The 17896-nt window shown below is 38.4% G+C and overlaps 1 protein-coding gene across 2 annotated transcripts in view; it reads left to right on the top strand.

The window, feature by feature from the left end:
- Positions 1-1528: 1528 nt before the first annotated feature.
- The window catches only part of KIF5B (kinesin family member 5B), a 34227-nt gene continuing 17859 nt past the window's right edge, over positions 1529-17896 (top strand). Inside the window, exons 1-10 of one of the 2 annotated variants that reach the window (XM_030444330.1) lie at positions 1529-2071; positions 9072-9159; positions 10799-10872; positions 11337-11441; positions 11863-11911; positions 12221-12276; positions 12384-12471; positions 13897-14021; positions 15550-15654; positions 16088-16233. In XM_030444330.1, the coding sequence (XP_030300190.1) occupies positions 1946-2071; positions 9072-9159; positions 10799-10872; positions 11337-11441; positions 11863-11911; positions 12221-12276; positions 12384-12471; positions 13897-14021; positions 15550-15654; positions 16088-16233 (962 nt within the window). In that variant the 5' untranslated portion in view covers positions 1529-1945. The remainder of the gene's footprint in view (positions 2072-9071; positions 9160-10798; positions 10873-11336; positions 11442-11862; positions 11912-12220; positions 12277-12383; positions 12472-13896; positions 14022-15549; positions 15655-16087; positions 16234-17896) is intronic. The other variant, XM_030444329.1, reaches the window with a different exon arrangement.

The raw sequence follows: 17896 nt of genomic DNA on the forward strand, positions 1-17896 counted from the left end.
ATCTTAGCTTTACCAGACAACCATTTCCACATGTCCTGAGAGGTGGGGACGTGAAACTGTTGCTGCTCTGGATAAGAGAGCATCGTCCTGCAGAATTTTTAATAGCAGCAGAAAAAACCCCAAACCTTGTCACAACATGAACTCAATTTAGAAGAATTAGCTTACCTCATAAGATAAACTAGGCACAAAAATAATTTTGTATTACTGTGTGAAAATAAGCTGTAGATGAAACTAGATTAGGCAATTTTTCTGTCATAAGGAGTGGTTTTGAAGCAGTGCTCACTTTGTGTACCTATCAATGAAACACATCACTGAAATCCCTAAACTGAGGAGGATCTTCAAAATGGAGGAAGCCTTATTTCAGATGGTCCTTGTTAAAATTCAAAATCTTCTCCCACTTTTGAACATATTTCCCCTTCCTTACTTACTTTCCCCTTACTTTTAAGGAAAAGACCTTGTTATTCTGAGTTATCCTGGCCTACTACCTAGTTTAAGAGGAAGGCTCCCTATTTTATTTTTTTAAATTATTATTAATTTCAAGGCTATTTGAAAACTTTTCAGTATAAATTGTAATTTCTGTCAGGAAGCAAACTGAACCTGGCCATGATCTGAATTTATACTTTGTCCCTACTTGGAAGTTCATATATGGATGTAAGAGGTAGTTGTGAGGCTCTCTGAGAATCTCTGATTTGAAAGGTTTACCTGAGGTTTTTAGTTGAGATTCAGTCTATGATTTTTGACCACAATTAGAGCTCCCAGAATAATAATTAAAAAAACAATTGGCAATAAATAAGCTTTAAAAAACAATGCTGTATATATTATTTTTTAAATCTGGTAGCAAAGGTGGGGAGAGGCTCTGCCAGTGGCGGTAACGTCCCTGCTCCCCCGCAGAACACTTATCTCTTTCCCAGATCTGTAATGCATGAGGCAACATGGTTCATGGGTGCTTTAGGAAATACTGACAGTTTCCTGACACCTATGAACTTCATGGAAGTTCATAGGTTTGGTTTTGACTTTTTGGTTTTTTTTTTTTTTTTTTCCTTTGTCATTCGGCTCTCAGAGCAAGGGGAAAAAAGCCAAAAAGAAATCCCGGAGGTTTCCATCTCAACTTAAAGCCTCGGCGCCACACCCGGTCACACCCCAGCGCTCAGGTGCCCTGACAAAACAAACCTCGGCTGTACCTACAGCCGCCCTGCGCGGCCGCGCAGATGGTGACAGGGCCGTGTCCCCACCACCACCAAGGCCGCCAGCGCAGCCCCCGCCCCGCCAAGGTTACAGCCGTGCTCGATCACTCCCCTTGGCCGAGGCCACCCCCGCAAACACTCCCCGCTCCACGCCAAGGGAAGGCTGTGCCAAGAAGCCCCGGGGCGGCCGTGCCGGGTCTGGCGGGGAGAAGGCGGGACCCGGGAGCCAACACCCGGTCAGCCCCCTCCTTCCTCCCTTCCCTCAGGCGGGGTCCCCGATCCCGCACAGCCCCACCCCGCCCCGGCGCCTGCCCGCGGGTGTCCTCTCCACCTCCGCCCCGGCTTTGCGCCTGCGCCGTGCGGCTCTCCCAGAACCAGAGCCAGAATCAGAGCCAGGTCCGGGCTGGACCGGGCCGGTCCCGCCCGCTCCCGCCGGCGGCTGCGCAGCGGGGCCCGACTGAGGGGGCGGGGCTGAGCGCTGCAGAGGGTGACGTCACCCTGCTGCCCGGCCGTCGGCACCGCCTCTGCCCGGCGAGGGAGCGCCGGGATTGCCGGTGCAGGCGCCGCCATGGCTGCCATATTGGGGAGGAAGTGAGAGCGGGAGGCGGCGGCCAGGAAGGAGCCCTTCCCTTTTCGCTTCTGCTCGGGCGGACGCAGGATTCCCGGCAGCGGCGGTTTGCCAGACCCCCGGAGCGGGCGGCGTCGAGGCAGCAAGCGGGGGACGGCGGAGCTGAGCGCCCCGGCGGCGGCGTTGGCCTAAGATGGCGGACCCGGCGGAGTGTAACATCAAAGTGATGTGTCGCTTCAGGCCCCTCAACGAGTCCGAAGTGACCCGTGGTGACAAGTACATCGCTAAGTTTCAGGGCGAAGACACCGTCGTTATCGCGGTGAGGGTCCGCCCCGGACGGGAAAGGCGGAGGAAGCGCTGGGAGGGGGGGAGGGGTGTGTGTGTGTGGAAGGGGGTGTCAGGGGTCGGCGGGGTCAGATAGCTTGGGGATGGGCGCGGTGTGAGGCGGGAGGGCAGGGCTGAGGCGTTCGGGAGCGCCCGCGGGCGGGGACGCCTGGAGAAAGGGGGGTGGCCTGTTAGGGGGTGGCGGGGGGGGAAGGGGAGGAGGGTAGGCAGGGGGGGCCGGGGCTGGATGTGGGTGGGCATGGTCGGGCAAAGAGCAGGGAGCTGCTGGGGGCAGAGGTCCCCGAGCAGTGAGTGCTGGGCTATAGGGACGCGTCGGTGGTCGAAGGTCAGGAAACCTTTGACAAAGGCTTCAGCGAAGCGCTCAAGACTTGGGGCGTAGCGTGAGGTTTCAGCGCCCGGCCCGAGCCACAGGGCACGCTCGGTGTGTCTGCGGAAAACGGGTGAATGACGAGGTGAAGAACAGCGGGCGAGTCCTGCAGTCTGTCCCCCGGCGAGGCTGTCCTTGGTTTCGGTGACTGTGATGTGTGACCGCTAAATACGCGCTGAAAACGCGTGCATTTGGAGCTACCACTGAAGTAATTGTCTACAGAGTTTTTTTGGGGGGCTAGAAAATGTAGAACAGGAGTGCAGGCTCCAGTTCGTTGGGTGTTTGCGATCTCTAAACCAGTCTTCACCCCATAACGTAACAAAAAAGAAAAATCACAATAAACCTATCGTTCGGCTCATTATGTGTTTGTAAATGTACTTTAACTGAAGTCGCCTTGCAAACTATGAGGCCTCTAATAAAACAATCTGGATGTTATAGGGGAAAAGAGAATCTGTTTCTTTTTGTTCAGTGTATCATATTTACCTACAAAGTGGAACTGGGCTGTAAAATTACAGTAGATTGTTGCATGGCTTGGTTGGTATTGTACATACAAACTTTACTGCCATTGTTTTTTAAATGTTTGCTAAGCTTTAATTTGTTCATATAAATACTTTTCTCTATAGAGACAGTGCTGCTGCTGTATTGCTGCAAGTAGTTTAGATGTCAATTGCTATCTTCAAATCTTGTTTTTTTATATTTTATTGAGGCTACCCATAATAGCTTTTTTGCGCATTATTCAAAGTTGAATTAAGTGTTTTAATATTACAGTTTTTTATTAAGACTTACTAAAAACTACTGCTCTAGTCTCTTTAATATTCAACTGAATTTTTAAATAAAATATGGAATTTCAGGAGGCTGGCTCTACAAGAGTGATAGCATGCTTGTGAAATGAGGTAATCTGGGTTTATTTCAACTGGGAAGTTAGTATCTTGAGGTACATCTCTTCTTCCTGAGGTTGTACAGGTAAACTCCTCAGAGTAAGGAACCAAGCCTGGAAAAAGGAAAATTTAGCTACAACAATCAATCTCACTTTCATTAGTGAATACCCATCCATTGTGATGCTATGTATTCTGTTGAAAATGCATGGTTAAGTTTAGAAACCTTGATGCATTCTGACCTTTAAAGATAAATTTTCCACATATTCCTTCAGTAATTCTCATCAACACAAAACTTGTGTTGTTTAAATACTCTAAGTATGCTTTAAAAGTGCCTAAAATGTAAATTTGGCTGAAGTGATAGAATATCTAATAGTCTGATGGTATGCTCCTATGGCATCCTGTGGGGATTTCTGCTTGGGGTTAATATTTTGATGTTGTAACTCTACCGTGGTGTTTTCTGCATTGGTAAACATAACATAATAATCCTTTCAGTGGTCCTAGTTCCAGGACTGTCTGTGTTTGACTTTGGGGAAAAATAGCCCCTAAAATTATTAGATTGGGTAGCAGTGGTAGTATTTGGGTTCTGTTAATAAAGGGTTGATATTCTGTGATTTTGTTTTTGTAATGTTTGACATATTACAGGGCCGATGTTCTTAGGAAGTGATCTAAAGCTGTTGAGACAATTACTTTAACTTGTGATTTTTATTCATTTATTTAACAAAGTTACAAACCTTTCCAGTTGGGGCTGTAGCCAGCCACCTCTTGCGTGTGTTGTATGATTACCCAAGGCAGGATAGTAACAGAAACAGTCCTTCTCATGAAACAGTTTCGAAAAAACATCCTCCATAAGCCGCACCTTTGGCTGCTTTCAGCTGTTTGATTTCTGTCCTTTTTGCTACATGGCTGCCCCTTGAGCAGTAATTGAGCCACTTTTTTTTAATACTTGCTTTCCTCAGCTGCCTTAAGGAAATGCACCTTTTGTGTGCACCTGGGTCTGTGCTGTAACAGTGAAGGCTTATTTAGTAATACTTGGGAGTTGCCTGTAATGGTAGGTAGGAGGGGAAAACTGGGAGAAGATAGAAGCAGATCTTAAAAGAGACTGCAGATTGGATTTCTCTGTGGAGGAGGGTGGGGAGGGAAATCGGTGACTGGACCAAACCCTGCTCCCTTGACTCTCCTGTCATCTCTGAGCTAGCTATCCTTCTCTTTCTAGCTCCTATGTAATTACTGGCATGGTTGTCTTTCTGGACAAGTGAGTTGTTTTGATTTGTGTTAGATAAAATACTTGCTTTAATTGTAGCCAGTGTAGAACAGCAATTTAAAGTAACACATGGTGTTGATCTGTTTTAAAGAGCAGACTTTGAAAAAGTATTGTCCTTCCACGGGATGAAAACTTTTTTAAGTAGGAAAGAGCTTTTAAATTATTAATTAAAGGGGGATTCTTTCCTTTTAAATGATGTATTAAATGTTTTATTTTAATGGCTATTTCTGTTAAATACATTTTGTTAAATGTATTTAAGGGTTTTGTTAAACCAGATAGTAGGGTGATTTGTTATAAGTATATGGCTTCTATGTCAAACATCATAAATGTACTTTATATAAAAATTGACAGCAATGCTTATGGATTTCTGGCTTTTGTGCAAGATGAAACAGGGAGGAATAGCAAGCCTATAATTATGTACTTTATTTTTTCAAATGTAAAACTGCAACTGTTGCTTTATTAAAAACATTTCTACACCTACTCTTGCTCATCTGCTCTCCGAAAGATAAGATATATTACTGACTACAGTGATACTCAAGGATTTCTGACTGAAGCCTAAACTGAAAATGGTAGTCAGGTGACTGAAGTGGTGAGGTATTACAGGCAGTTACAGAAATGGGTGGTATCACTCTGTTATCCAAGTGTTTCTAGTAATTATCATAGTATATTCCTTATTTACATGGCTTTTAAGAAAGAGTGGTGGCTACTTGCCTGTATTTTTGAAATGCAGTGACCATTTTTACATCAGCAGTGCTTTCTTTTTCAGAGAAACCTTTTACTTAAGCAACCTTGGCTGAAACTCTCATTCCCAAATTCTGTTCTGCTGCTGGAAATTTATTTTCCAGCCACAGTTTCTTAAAAATATATTATCTAGTCCTGCTGCAACAATAACTGCTGCAATAACTTGTACATGAGTTGCATTATTTTTCAGAAAAATAAGAAAAATAGGTCAGAAAGAGCTAAGATCCACTATCTGCAATTCTGCATGCATAGAGCTGGGGCAGGAAAAAAATCCTTTTTTCTTATCCTAAAAATAAAATAGTAATTTGGAACAGTTCCTTTTCACTCATTTATAACATTAGATTTTGTTAGGTGTGTCAAAGCAGCAATACCTTAACTTAGCAATAGGAAAAACTGAGTCAGGTGTTTGACATCATACTTTCCAGAAATTGGTTAGTATGGAATTTTTATTTTAATGCATTTTGTGGTAATGGGAAGAATGCTTTTTATTAAAATATGAAACTTAAAGGGGAGGTAAGCATATTACATATTACTTCAATCTCAGTAAAAAAATAAGCTAGGCATCGGTGAGTATACTATTGCTTTAGCAGTCCATGCTAGCAAAACAGTAAAGAGGGTCAGGATATGTTGTGGTAGACAAATACGCTACTCATTTTCAAGTGAAATTTCAGTACTGATTTTGCTTCAGATACTAATGCACAGAAAATAAGGTGGTAGTGCTGTGATTAACCAGTTCTGTAGGGTATTTTAAGTTAAAATGAGAAAATGAAATATATTTTAAATTATTTCTATGGAGATACCTTGAAAATCACAGAAATACTTAAGGCTAAGTTTTCAGTGTAGTTGTGATCACAGATTTTTGTCTAGTTCTCATTGGAGTTACTGAGAATAACTAACTTTTCTGAACAACAAGCTCTGATATATGCTTCAAATCTTGTATAATTTAAATAGGATGAGAATCCCTTTGTATGAGATAACTGGTAACTAGTCAGAGCACTTAAACCCTTTATTAAGATAGAGCTTAACTACCACTAAATCATGTTGGCAGATGAACTTTCCTGAGGGCTATGAGAGTGCTTCCAAAGTTTTGGTGTGGGATCGTGTCCCTTTAGCTCAAACCATAACCAGAACAGAAGTTCCCTTGTGGTTTGATTACTGACAGCATAAATGTTAGGCAAGGAGTGAATTCTCTTGGTTTGGAGAAAGGAAGTAAGAAACTGTATTTGCTTTTTATTTTGTGTTGCTTATAGGCTGTGTGTGTTACAAATTTATTATGAGTTGAGTAACATTTGCTGAAAAGTTAGGAAGTATGTCAAGGCAGCATGGTAGTGGTACTGCTACTTCCACTGTTTTAAGCAACGTGGCAATGTTGCTTGGACCTTTTGGAACTGGGTTTCCAGTTCCATCGTAATATCTGATTGTTTACTACTTGAGTAAGAAAAGGCATCTGGTATAGAAAAAATATCCGATTCTTTAATCTATCTTGATTAATCTCTTAAAGGTAATGAGGAGGTTTTCTAGGGCAGGGTAATCTGTGTAATACTGTTTTAGCTTTGTTTACAGCAGAAAGTAGACTGTAAAGAGAACTGATAAGACTTCTTGCAGATGTCGAAGATGTGAAACCATACTGGAGGTAGTAACTTGTATTCTTAAAACATAATTATCCTGGAACCTGTTTGGCTAACCCTACTTGGTTAGATACTGTTGCAGTAGTGATGGAGCAAGGATGTGCCTCCAACATGGGTTTTCATAGGTGTGATAAATATACCCTGACCTTGGAGGGGAGGAAGGTATGTGGTTGGAGTGCCTTGAATTTGTATTGTGGATTCATCTAGGGACTACTAATACGGATAACAGGTAAACAGATATTCCACATTTCACCTACAAGGGATGGGTAAGGAAGAATGGTATAAGGAGGACTGCTAGTGAGGATTCTTTTGGTCATTATTAAATTTTGTGGGTAAGTTGGTAGTAGTTATTAACTTGAGGGAAATTGGAATTCATCATGTGCCTAGCAGCTTTCACTGTATAAATAAACAAGATTAATTAAAGGCATTACTTCCTGAGGGTAGTTCTTGCAGCTTGGTTTTCCGTTCTTGCTAGTCTGTGGCATTCTTCATGTGTGCTATTTATATTAACATTTTGTATAACAACCTAATGATGTGAGAGACTGTAATCCTGCTCTGTTCTCTTATGGAGGTGTTTGAATAGCAGTTGTAGAGTGTATAGTCTAAAAGTATTCTGTGCCTACAGATTACTTGCAGATTAATAAACAACTTTTCTTTTACATGGGTAAAGAAGAATAGTTCAATTCAGCCAGCCTTTGCTTAGCAGAAGAGTTAAAAACACCCAAACAAAAACCCAAACAAACCCTTCTAAATGTTGTTAAAAAATTTAGAGAAGGAAAGCTTTTTCAGAACCTGCTGCAAATACCTGTAGATTGCAGGGTGGCTGCAGACTGGTGTAGGCTGTGCACTAGAGTTGTTTCTAAACAAGGTATCTTCCTGTACCTAAAACCAGGCTTGTGAGTAATTGAGAAGGCTTGTGATTTCCCTGCTGTGAAACAAGTGTTCTGACAAACTTGAGCACCTTGGGGATAGTTTCTGCCTACTGAGTGAGTCTTGTGGTTTCTTGAACATATTTACACAGTGAACACCGTCATTTTAATTTTTTTTTCTGAGAGAGCTCATCCACCTGAATTCAAGCCCTCTCAGCAGGTAGATATGCGTTGAATCTTGTGTGTGTTTTGTTTGATGTTATGCTAGATTTTATTAAAAGGCAAATGGAAGGTCACACTAGGGGAGGGAATGTGGTAGGTGGATGAAAGATGGAAGCTATACTTGTTACATTGTCAGGAAGGCAGTTCCAGAATATCCTTGGGGAAGGATGATAATGAATTAAATTTAGACAAAATGGAGCACATTGCAGTGATTTTTAGCAGTGGTGACTGACCTAGGTCCTTGCCTATCTGCTTGGCTTCCTACTAAACCAAGCTCTGAAGATTCTTAACAAAATTTGAACTTCACATGAGTGTAATAGTTCATATCCTAATGGATTATTAGCCACTTAGAACTGGTAATAAAATCTGTTCTTTAAACCAAAGCAAAATCCAACATTGCTTTCTGAAAGCTATGCCAGAGGTTCCTCCTATAGTGTGTTTCAAAATGAGTCTTTAGTGAAAGATTCCCTTCCTCCAAAGTTGGCTTTGCATTCTGTTTATGGAGTTTTGTTTTAAAGATACCATGTGCAGGGAAATAGTTTTTTTGCTTGTGGGTGATCCAAATGCTTCTTTTCAGTTTGAGGTTTGTAACAAATATTACCAAGAGGGATACTCTGTGATGTGGTTTAAGCTGTGTTTAATAGTTTGGGTTTACCAGAGCAAACCTGCTACCAGAGTGGAAGAGAGTAAAAGGTTTTCAGATGTACCAGCATTGGTTTACCTTGTAAATAAAGTAAATTGAAGTTGTGTGGCAGAGTAGTTTTGGAGAACTGTTTAGATTGTACTTTGAAACCAAATATATTGAATTCAAGGCTTTACTTTTAGTAAGCATGTGAAGATTTGGGCAACACTACAGAAGCTTAATTTCCTCACTACAGGCTTTAAGTGCTTAAAAAACCCCAAAAGATTGGACTGAGACAGAACAGACTACTTATGTACTGTATGAATGAACACATGTTCTTTTTCCAGTATCTGTTATTTAACAGTTCTTCTGTTTTTTTTTTCCAGTCCAAGCCATATATATTTGACCGTGTATTCCAGTCAAACACATCACAGGAGCAAGTATACAATGACTGTGCTAAAAAGATTGTCAAAGGTAAGGTTGAACAGCAGCTTTAATCATAAGAATATGTCTCTTATTTGTGTGGATTTCAGTACTGAAAACCAATACCTTCTGTTGTTCCTTTTTACCTTCTGAATATTTAATAAGAGCTAACATGGATTATGTCAGTATAAAGTCATCCTGTAGTTCAGCTGATGTATTATGTCCTTTCTTAACCTGCTGTTTCATTCAGTTCCAGCAGTTTAATATATTCACCTGTCATGTTTTTTGTTTTGGTTTTGTAGTTCTCTGCACAAGATGGTTTAAAACAAATTGTCAGAAATTAATCAAAGTAACTCTTGTGAATAGGTTTGAGGGGTTTTTTTGTTATCCTCAAATTTATTGGAGAAAACATCCTATGTTAGCTGGCTTGGAGGAATACAAGAGGAAAGGAAACTTCTGAAATCATGTGTCTGCTATATATCTCTTGTAAGCTTGTTTACTTAATAAACAGTGTAAGGAGGATTCTATTTGAATGTGATTTTTAGCATCACAATCAAAAGTTTAAACATGAGTTCCCACTGTGTATATCAGGGTATACAGTTACTCCAAAACGGAGTTGTCAGAAAGGAAGTCACGTCTTGCCACAAAGGAGGTTATTACCACAGTAAGTTTTTGAAGTAAGCAATTATATAGTTTCCTGAAAATAAAATGGATTAATTTCTTCAGGAGGTCAGTAAGAAGTTGTAATTGAATGTTCAGTACAACTTAAACAAAGCCTTGTTAGAAACACCCTGAAATACCAACTGTTAGTGACAAGAGAAGATTGACTAAATGTAGGATTTTTTTGATAGAGAAGTGAGCTTGTTTGTGTGGAAAATCCATGCTATGGCTATTCATTCCTTTAATTATTTAAATAGTCATTTAAATCCATGATTTAAATAAGTATCAGGATTAGATCAGAAATTTGCTCCATAAAAACCAGAGTTAACTGAGAGCTGTAATTCTGCCTCATTCCTCCATCTAAAAATCCAGTCTTGGTGTTTCTAAGATGTGCCGCATCGTGTGAGAAATGCACTCTAGTGGTGGTACGAATGGATTATGAGTATGATGGGGTGGCAAAGAATTCCCTTTCTCATGCTTGTTTTTGGAAAAAAAAAGTTTGCTTGCAGGATGTGATTATGCAATAAATGATTTGTAAATGAACAGCCCACCAGTGCCCCTCAATCTAAAATTTTGAGTTGTTTAATTTCTAGTTTGAAATACAAGCTTACAGCCAATGAGTAAGATACTTGAAACTTCCGGGATAGCCCTTCTCTTCATGACTTGACAATCAAATTTTCCTGGAAACAAAATATTAGTGTTCTCATGTATGATTTCTGCTTCTGATTTATCAGAGACTACATGTTCAGCCCAGCAGTTGCATCAATTTCCTTCTTGCTTATGATTCTGAATTCCTGGGTTTTTTTCTGGTTGAAGGAACAGATGTTTCTCCTATAACACAGCTGATTGCTTAATATGTTAAAAGGGCTAGGGAAGAACACCTTCCTTCCCCTTAACTCTAGCACAGATTTCCCAAGCATTGCCTTATTTCACTTGCTAAACATTTTAAGAACTGTCAGATTGTGTTCTATGTAATTTGACTTTCCTTTAGAAGAAAATGAACCCTAATGAAAATACTCTTCCCCTTTAGATGTTCTTGAGGGATACAATGGTACGATATTTGCTTATGGACAAACATCGTCTGGAAAGACACACACTATGGAAGTAAGAAAATTCAAATAATTTTCCTATTAATGTCACTGTCGTCTCTTTTCATCACAATAGTCTTATCTTTCTATAAATAAAATGTCTACTTGTTTTTATCTTGCAATTTTAATTTTCTATCCATTGCAACATTTTGATACCCAAAATGTTGATTGTTTTTTTTGTTCAGGACTGAGAATGGCAGTTGTCTCTCTTTCAGTCCCCAGTAGCAGGAGAAGAAACATAAGAAATTATTAATAGCATATTTTCCTTTTTATTAGTTTGGGAGATTTCTGAGGCTGTCTTTTATTCCTTGCAAATGCTGGTCCTAAATTGATGGTCAAGACTTCCCTTGATAGATAAAAGAAATGCATCATACCTGTCAGCATTTTAAAACTTATTTGTTTGTTAACTTTGTCTATACATACTGTTTGATGTTGGATTCAATATGAATGTTTCTGTTTGTTGTCTCTTTTGCTAATAAGGGGAAGCTGCACGACCCAGATGGAATGGGTATTATTCCAAGAATAGTGCAAGATATTTTTAATTATATTTACTCTATGGATGAGAATCTTGAGTTTCATATTAAGGTAACCTTTTCCATTTTTACTTTATATATATATATATATATATATATATTAACTGGAAATAGTCTGTGGTTAAATGGATGTTCTGTATCTGTTTCAAATGCCTGTAACTTGGAAAATCTAAACATCAGTTATGCCTGAAGTAACTGACTCTTCTTAAAGAAGAATTACGTCAACACTTTAATCTTGTTTCCATTAAACATTGATGGTAGCTATCCTGATAACCTGTGGCACTGCTGATAGTGCTTGAAGCTTTTGATTAGGATAGTTACTTCTTAAAAGGTGTATTTTAGTTCAGCCTTAAGGTCTTGAGCTAGATGTGGTATTACGTGGGGAGATAATGATCACACTGGATCCTTCTGATGAAAAAGCGAAGAATTTTTGCTTTCTGATGCTGTATCTTTATTCCTCTTCCCACTTTTAGGTGTCGTATTTTGAAATATATTTGGATAAAATAAGGGACCTTTTGGATGGTAAGCCTTTTATTTCTGTTGAACATAAACAAGAAATTGTTCTGCAAAGAGATACGAAAAATCCAATAACCTTATGATACTAAGATACATATGCAGTATGCTGAAAACCTATGCATGATAAGAGTACATCAAAACGAGAAAGCGTATCTATACAATATTACTAAAGCTGAAGTAGTACTTGTCTCATGTATGTTAAGTCTTTTTAAAGTGTTGCTGAGCAATATCTATGATTCAGACGTGTTGTACAAAGATCATTCATTTCGCAAAGAAATAATATATATGTTACCTTTAGAACTTTCTCTCTTACAGTTTCAAAGACCAATCTTTCTGTTCATGAGGACAAAAATAGAGTTCCCTATGTAAAGGTGAATATCAATCTTAAATGTTGTCATCTTTCACTACTCTAGTGTGTGTCATTTACTTCTGGCTTTTTGGTGTGGTGTTGATTTTTGTTTTGTTTTGTTTTTTAAAGGGTTGCACAGAGCGTTTTGTATGTAGTCCAGAAGAAGTTATGGATACTATAGATGAAGGAAAATCAAACCGACATGTAGCAGTTACAAGTAGGTATTAACTTTTTTCTCCCAGTGCTTTATTAATTTACTGTTGGTATGCCTTAAAAAGTAGGGAAGACAAAAACAGTGAGTTAAATAATTCAGGTTTTTGAAAGGTTCTAGTATAAGCAGTTTCAGCATGTTTTTCAGAAGCAAGTATTTTAAACAATTATGTGTTAGATGTTGTTACTTGGATTGAAAGGGGAAGCTAAGTGATCAAGGAGGAGCTCAGAATCATTGGAGAGGAAGCCTTAGTTTTGCAGTAGGAACAGTGCAGAATCCTAGGTTGTGATATTTGTTTCAGTTAACCTATGAATTTATAAGTAAAGCAGTGTTGCTTATCTACAGTTTGGTTATTCTGCTGCATATTCTAAGAAAACCTGGACAGAATATGAATTCAGGAAAGCTTTTGACCTGTGTCTTGCAACTGAGTTGCAAGGAGCTGTGTCATAGGTCTCTCACAAGAAGCAGGATTAGGAAGTAACAGTGCATTTAAAAAGAAAAACCAAAGCAAAAAAATAATTAGGTGCATGCTAAAGAATCCTTTAGTTTTTAGCAACTGAAGTGATTGTCTGAAATCTGTGAGAGCCAGTTTGACAGTTTCACAATCTGCTTGTGTCTAGTTCTTTATTCAGGAGAAGAAAGAATATACAGTAATTAGGAAAAGAAAATATTTTTCTCATTTATTTGGTTATGGATCAAAAATACTATATTCCTTTTAAGGAATGACTCAGTCCTACACTTCCACTTTCTAATTCCTGAGTAGTAATGTTCTGAAGTAGGGACCAGACTAAGTAAAAGAGAAATAGAAGGAATTTGGGTAGAAGGGCATTCTGTGTTGAGGTGCTTCTGTGGCATGAAAAAGCAGGTCCTTTTAGGCCTGTGAGGAATTTACAGTTAAAAAGAACTAGGCAAGATGTTCTTGTTCAGATTTCAGTCAGCTTAAAATTTGTTAACAAATTAAAATAATTCTAAAAATTCAATAAGTCTTGTTTACTCTACATGCTTCAAAGTGGGGGGCAGGGGTCAGTGAGCAGTAGGTATCTAAACCAGAAAGGGGTGAGAAATCATGACCATGAGTTAAAATTTTCATCAAAGGCTAAAATGTGATACATTTTACACAACACATCATGCATGTTCTAGTATGAGAATGTAAATGTGCTTTCTGTTCTCATAGAGTAAAATAAAAGTGTGAAATCCATAGTTCACAGGCTAGCAAATCTTAATCAGTGAGCTTATGTGGTATTAATAGAAGCCCAAGGGAGACTGGATCTTTGCTACTCAATTAGATTATACTATTAGTTTTATTGACGTTGAGAGACTACTCTACATTTTATTAGCTTTACATCTGTCACTTCACTGTGGAAAGATACTGTTTTGTTAAGTTAGTTTGGTTGTGCAAATATTTGACAATTTATATATTTTGGATTATAGATATGAATGAACACAGCTCCCGAAGTCACAGTATTTTTCTTATTAATGTAAAACAAGAGAATACTCAAACAGAACAGAAACTAAGTGGAAAACTTTATCTTGTGGACTTGGCAGGTAGTGAAAAGGTAATTCCAAGGTTTTTTCTGCTCTGAAAAACTGATTATTCTGTACAAGCAAATATTTTACATTAATGTCATATTGGTTGTTCAGCTGTCATCTCTGAAGTGTTTTAATTTTTACCATGAAATGTGGTTTCTGAGTCCTAGTCTGGGTTGGCTGCTAGATGGTATCTCTTTAAACTGATCTGCAATTCAGCATTAAGGGTTTGTAAATATGGAATAGGGTGGCGAAATAGGCTGGAGTCCAGTCTCAGCATCTGTGAGAGTAAAAATGTGTACATGTGTGTTGGCTAGCCAAGTACTGGAACAAAAAGGGTTTTATGAATGTGGAATATCTGATTATTTTTTCATGTAGTGGCACCATTTCTTAATTTGAAATTTTGATAAATGCTTTTTAAAATGACAGCTTGCTTTCCTGTGTCAGTAGGAAAGGAAATATGTACCATTTTGCTTATTACATGTCACTTATTGTAGACAGTAATTAACTTTTTGAGAGCTGGGCTTTTAATGTTTGAATCATTTTTGCTTCTGAGTTTATCCACATCTCTACCTCCAGCTTTTTTCAGTCTTTTATGCTGTCGTTTCTTGTCATGTCATTGTTCTATGACCTTTTTTTGTTTCTGAACCTTTGTTCTCTGTTTCTTAGGAATTGTCTTTCTTTTTTTAATGCTTCCAGTTTCATTCTTGTTAAAGTGAGAAAGTTAAAGGGCTGGGTTGCAGGTCTCCTTTCTTTGTAGTTTTTTTACTTTCACTGTTCTTTTCAAACTTGTTTTTTTGAAATACATGAGGTTTTCTGATGCCTTCTCTTGGGTTGGTTTGAAGGCTAGCAAGTAGAATTGCTTGGTGAGAAGAACAATAGCAGAAGGGTTGTAGAACTTCAAGTCAAATTTAGCCTTTGAGGCAGAAGAGCTGAGGAAAAGAATTATGTCAGGATAGATTTTTCTTCATTTTTGATGATATCTACTGAAGTTCCTAGAGCATTCATGTAGGTCAGATTCAGCCTCTTAAAACTGTTCTCACAAATTCTTGTCTGCTATGTTTTCCAGAAGGGGATGATGATGGTGGTAGTGGTGTGAGGTGGGTTTTTGTGTGTTTTGGGTTTTTTTGGTTTTTTTTTTTGTGTGCTTTTTGTTTGTTTTGTTTTTGGTTTTTTTTGTTGAGGGTGACCTCTAGAAAAATTATAAAGACTTATTTCCTTTTACTTTTAAGGAATTGAAACTTTTTGACACACCTCAAATATCTTTTGATGTTGTTCATTTGACAGAAGTTTTTAACTATACATGTATCTTTTCTGAAAAGACATGCTTTGTAGGGAAAATATTCACTTCCATTTAAAAATATCAAACATCTTCAAACACTTAAGAGTTCTAAATGAAAAACTGATGGTGAACCAAGGAAAGAGTCTGAGCAGGAGTTTGTGTGTTCTAATCAAACTTGCTTATGAATACCTCATAAAGACAAAAATTACTCAAGTCCTAAATGTGGAAGGTGTTTCTTGATGATGAATTTAGTAATTTACTGAAATATTATGTAGGTTAGTAAAACTGGAGCAGAAGGTGCTGTGCTGGATGAGGCCAAGAACATCAACAAGTCTTTGTCTGCTCTTGGAAATGTCATCTCAGCTCTCGCTGAAAGCAGTGTAAGTGTTCTCTTTTTTTTATTTTTATGCTTCAAGGTTAAAGGTTTGGATCTCTGAACAAGATACTAACCAGAAATTCTTTAGTGACTTCAGTGGTATGCATGGAGCTTTTTAAACTAATCCAGCTGCATCAATGCATTGCTTATTTCCATTACTCTTGTACTGTGTTGACACTGATAAATTTACATTTAATGTTGAAGCACCTAAGCATTCTACTGAAAATTTTCTTGTATTCTAGAAGTTACCAAACATGCAACTTTAAATTTAAGTCCCTCTGTGTGTGTTCAGTCTTATAATTTATGAAATAAAGCAGAATTTAATGTCTTTCTCAAGAAGTTACACCTAACAAAAGCATAGCTCTTATTTCAATTTCAACAAATTAAATAATGTCTCAAAACCCATGACTGATTGTAATTAACTATTTTTTTGATAGACTTACGTTCCATATCGTGATAGCAAAATGACTAGAATCCTTCAAGATTCACTAGGAGGTAATTGCAGAACCACTATTGTTATTTGCTGTTCTCCATCTTCATACAATGAATCTGAAACTAAATCTACTCTTCTATTTGGTCAAAGGTGAGTAAATAACTTAATATTCTACTCTTAATGTGCTCAGAAATAAATGCAGAAGGAGAAGTAAGTAAGTTAGTCTGTTAAGATTCCGGAACCAAAATTAATTAGAAAATTTACATTCTTTCTGTAGTTCTTCAATGCATACATGGCTAAGTGTTGTGATATATCTTATAAAAATCTTTAAACTGGAAGGATCATGAAGATATTTATTTCCAGGAGGGCAGCATATAGTTTGATTCAAAATGTGGTTTAGTATAGTCTTGGAGGGTAATTAATAGTTTGGGTTTTTTTCTGAAGTGGAGGAAGAAGGGTATTTCTCCCCTATTAAGTTGAATACTTTATTTGCCCCAGGAGGGGCTGTCCTCTCCTACCCTTTCTTTGATGGCATGCTGAATTGCATCCTCTGGTCTAGTTCCTGTATCTAGCATTCCAATAACATTTGAGCTAATAATTTCCTGTGTCATTTGCAATTGAATTTATAAGTACCCATTTCAGATTAGGTGTTTTGTTGGGTCTCTCTTCTTTGCCACTCTGTTATTAATGTTTCATCATAATACTCCAGTTCCTGACCTCTAGATTTAATCACTAGAGCTGGAGCACATTATGAAAGCTGTCAGGCTTTACGTTGTTCATCTGGTCATCTGTGGTAGCATACCTCTTCCACTTATGTTTTCTACCCATATTTTCAGAGAAGTTTTATGGAAAGTAGACTAGATTACTTCAGAACTTCTCAAAAAATGTGGCAGAATGTGGGTAGTTAGTGGAGTGTTGGGTAATGACTGCATTCCAAAATACTGGAGGTTTTCTGGTCTCCTTTTTGAATCTAGGAGCGCTTTTCCTTTCCTCCGAGTAGTTCCTGAATAAGCTTCTGGGGTGTGTCTTCCAGCTGTAGTTCTGTACTCTCAATGCCTCATGCTCTTGACTTCTTCAAGAGTTAGAGTACACTTCCATCTCAGCCACCACAGTTGGTCTGGTAGATTAATTCAGCATAAACATGTCTTTTGTTAGTAGTCAGTCCCGATAAGACTCTGCAAAAACGTAACTACCATTAAGTTTTTTGCCTGTTTTGATGTTGGGGAGGGAGAGTATATGGCAGTAGGAGACTGCACAGAAAGTTGCTGAGGTAAGTGAGATATGGCACCTAAGTGAGAACTGTTATGTTACCTTCATAAAGATGTACTACTAGTGCTTGTAGTCTCATCTCCAAAACTTAGGTCTTTGGATGAGATTTGCCTAAGTGAATGTAGACAATGACACCTGAACTTTATAGCTTGTAGATGTTTTTGGTTAATGGAGATCTAGTAACTGGAGTTTTTGGTTGAAATGAGCTGTTTTTTACTTAAACTAGATGGTTTACACTCTAAAGTATTATCCTTTCCTCTGGATAAATGTTTGCTAGGTGTGGTGGATGCTACCCTTTGTTCAAAGCTGTGCACTGCTGTCCTGATTTGAATTATTTTAGATGAAAATTTGGAGCTGAACTTCTCAAAGTTAACCAGCTTCATTTTTCAGCCTTCCCAAAGTTTGTGTTGCTCTTTCCATTAACAGTAGTATCAGTCCTACTGACAGATTAGTAAGTTGTGAGGGGTTAGAAATAACCTTTGGAAGAGGTGGGAATCTTTGCACTTTTTTCAGTGATGTGTAGAAATTTTATTTAATAGCCTTT

The sequence above is a fragment of the Calypte anna genome, chromosome 2, assembly GCF_003957555.1.
Source record: "Calypte anna isolate BGI_N300 chromosome 2, bCalAnn1_v1.p, whole genome shotgun sequence".
Classification (NCBI taxonomy): domain Eukaryota; kingdom Metazoa; phylum Chordata; class Aves; order Apodiformes; family Trochilidae; genus Calypte; species Calypte anna.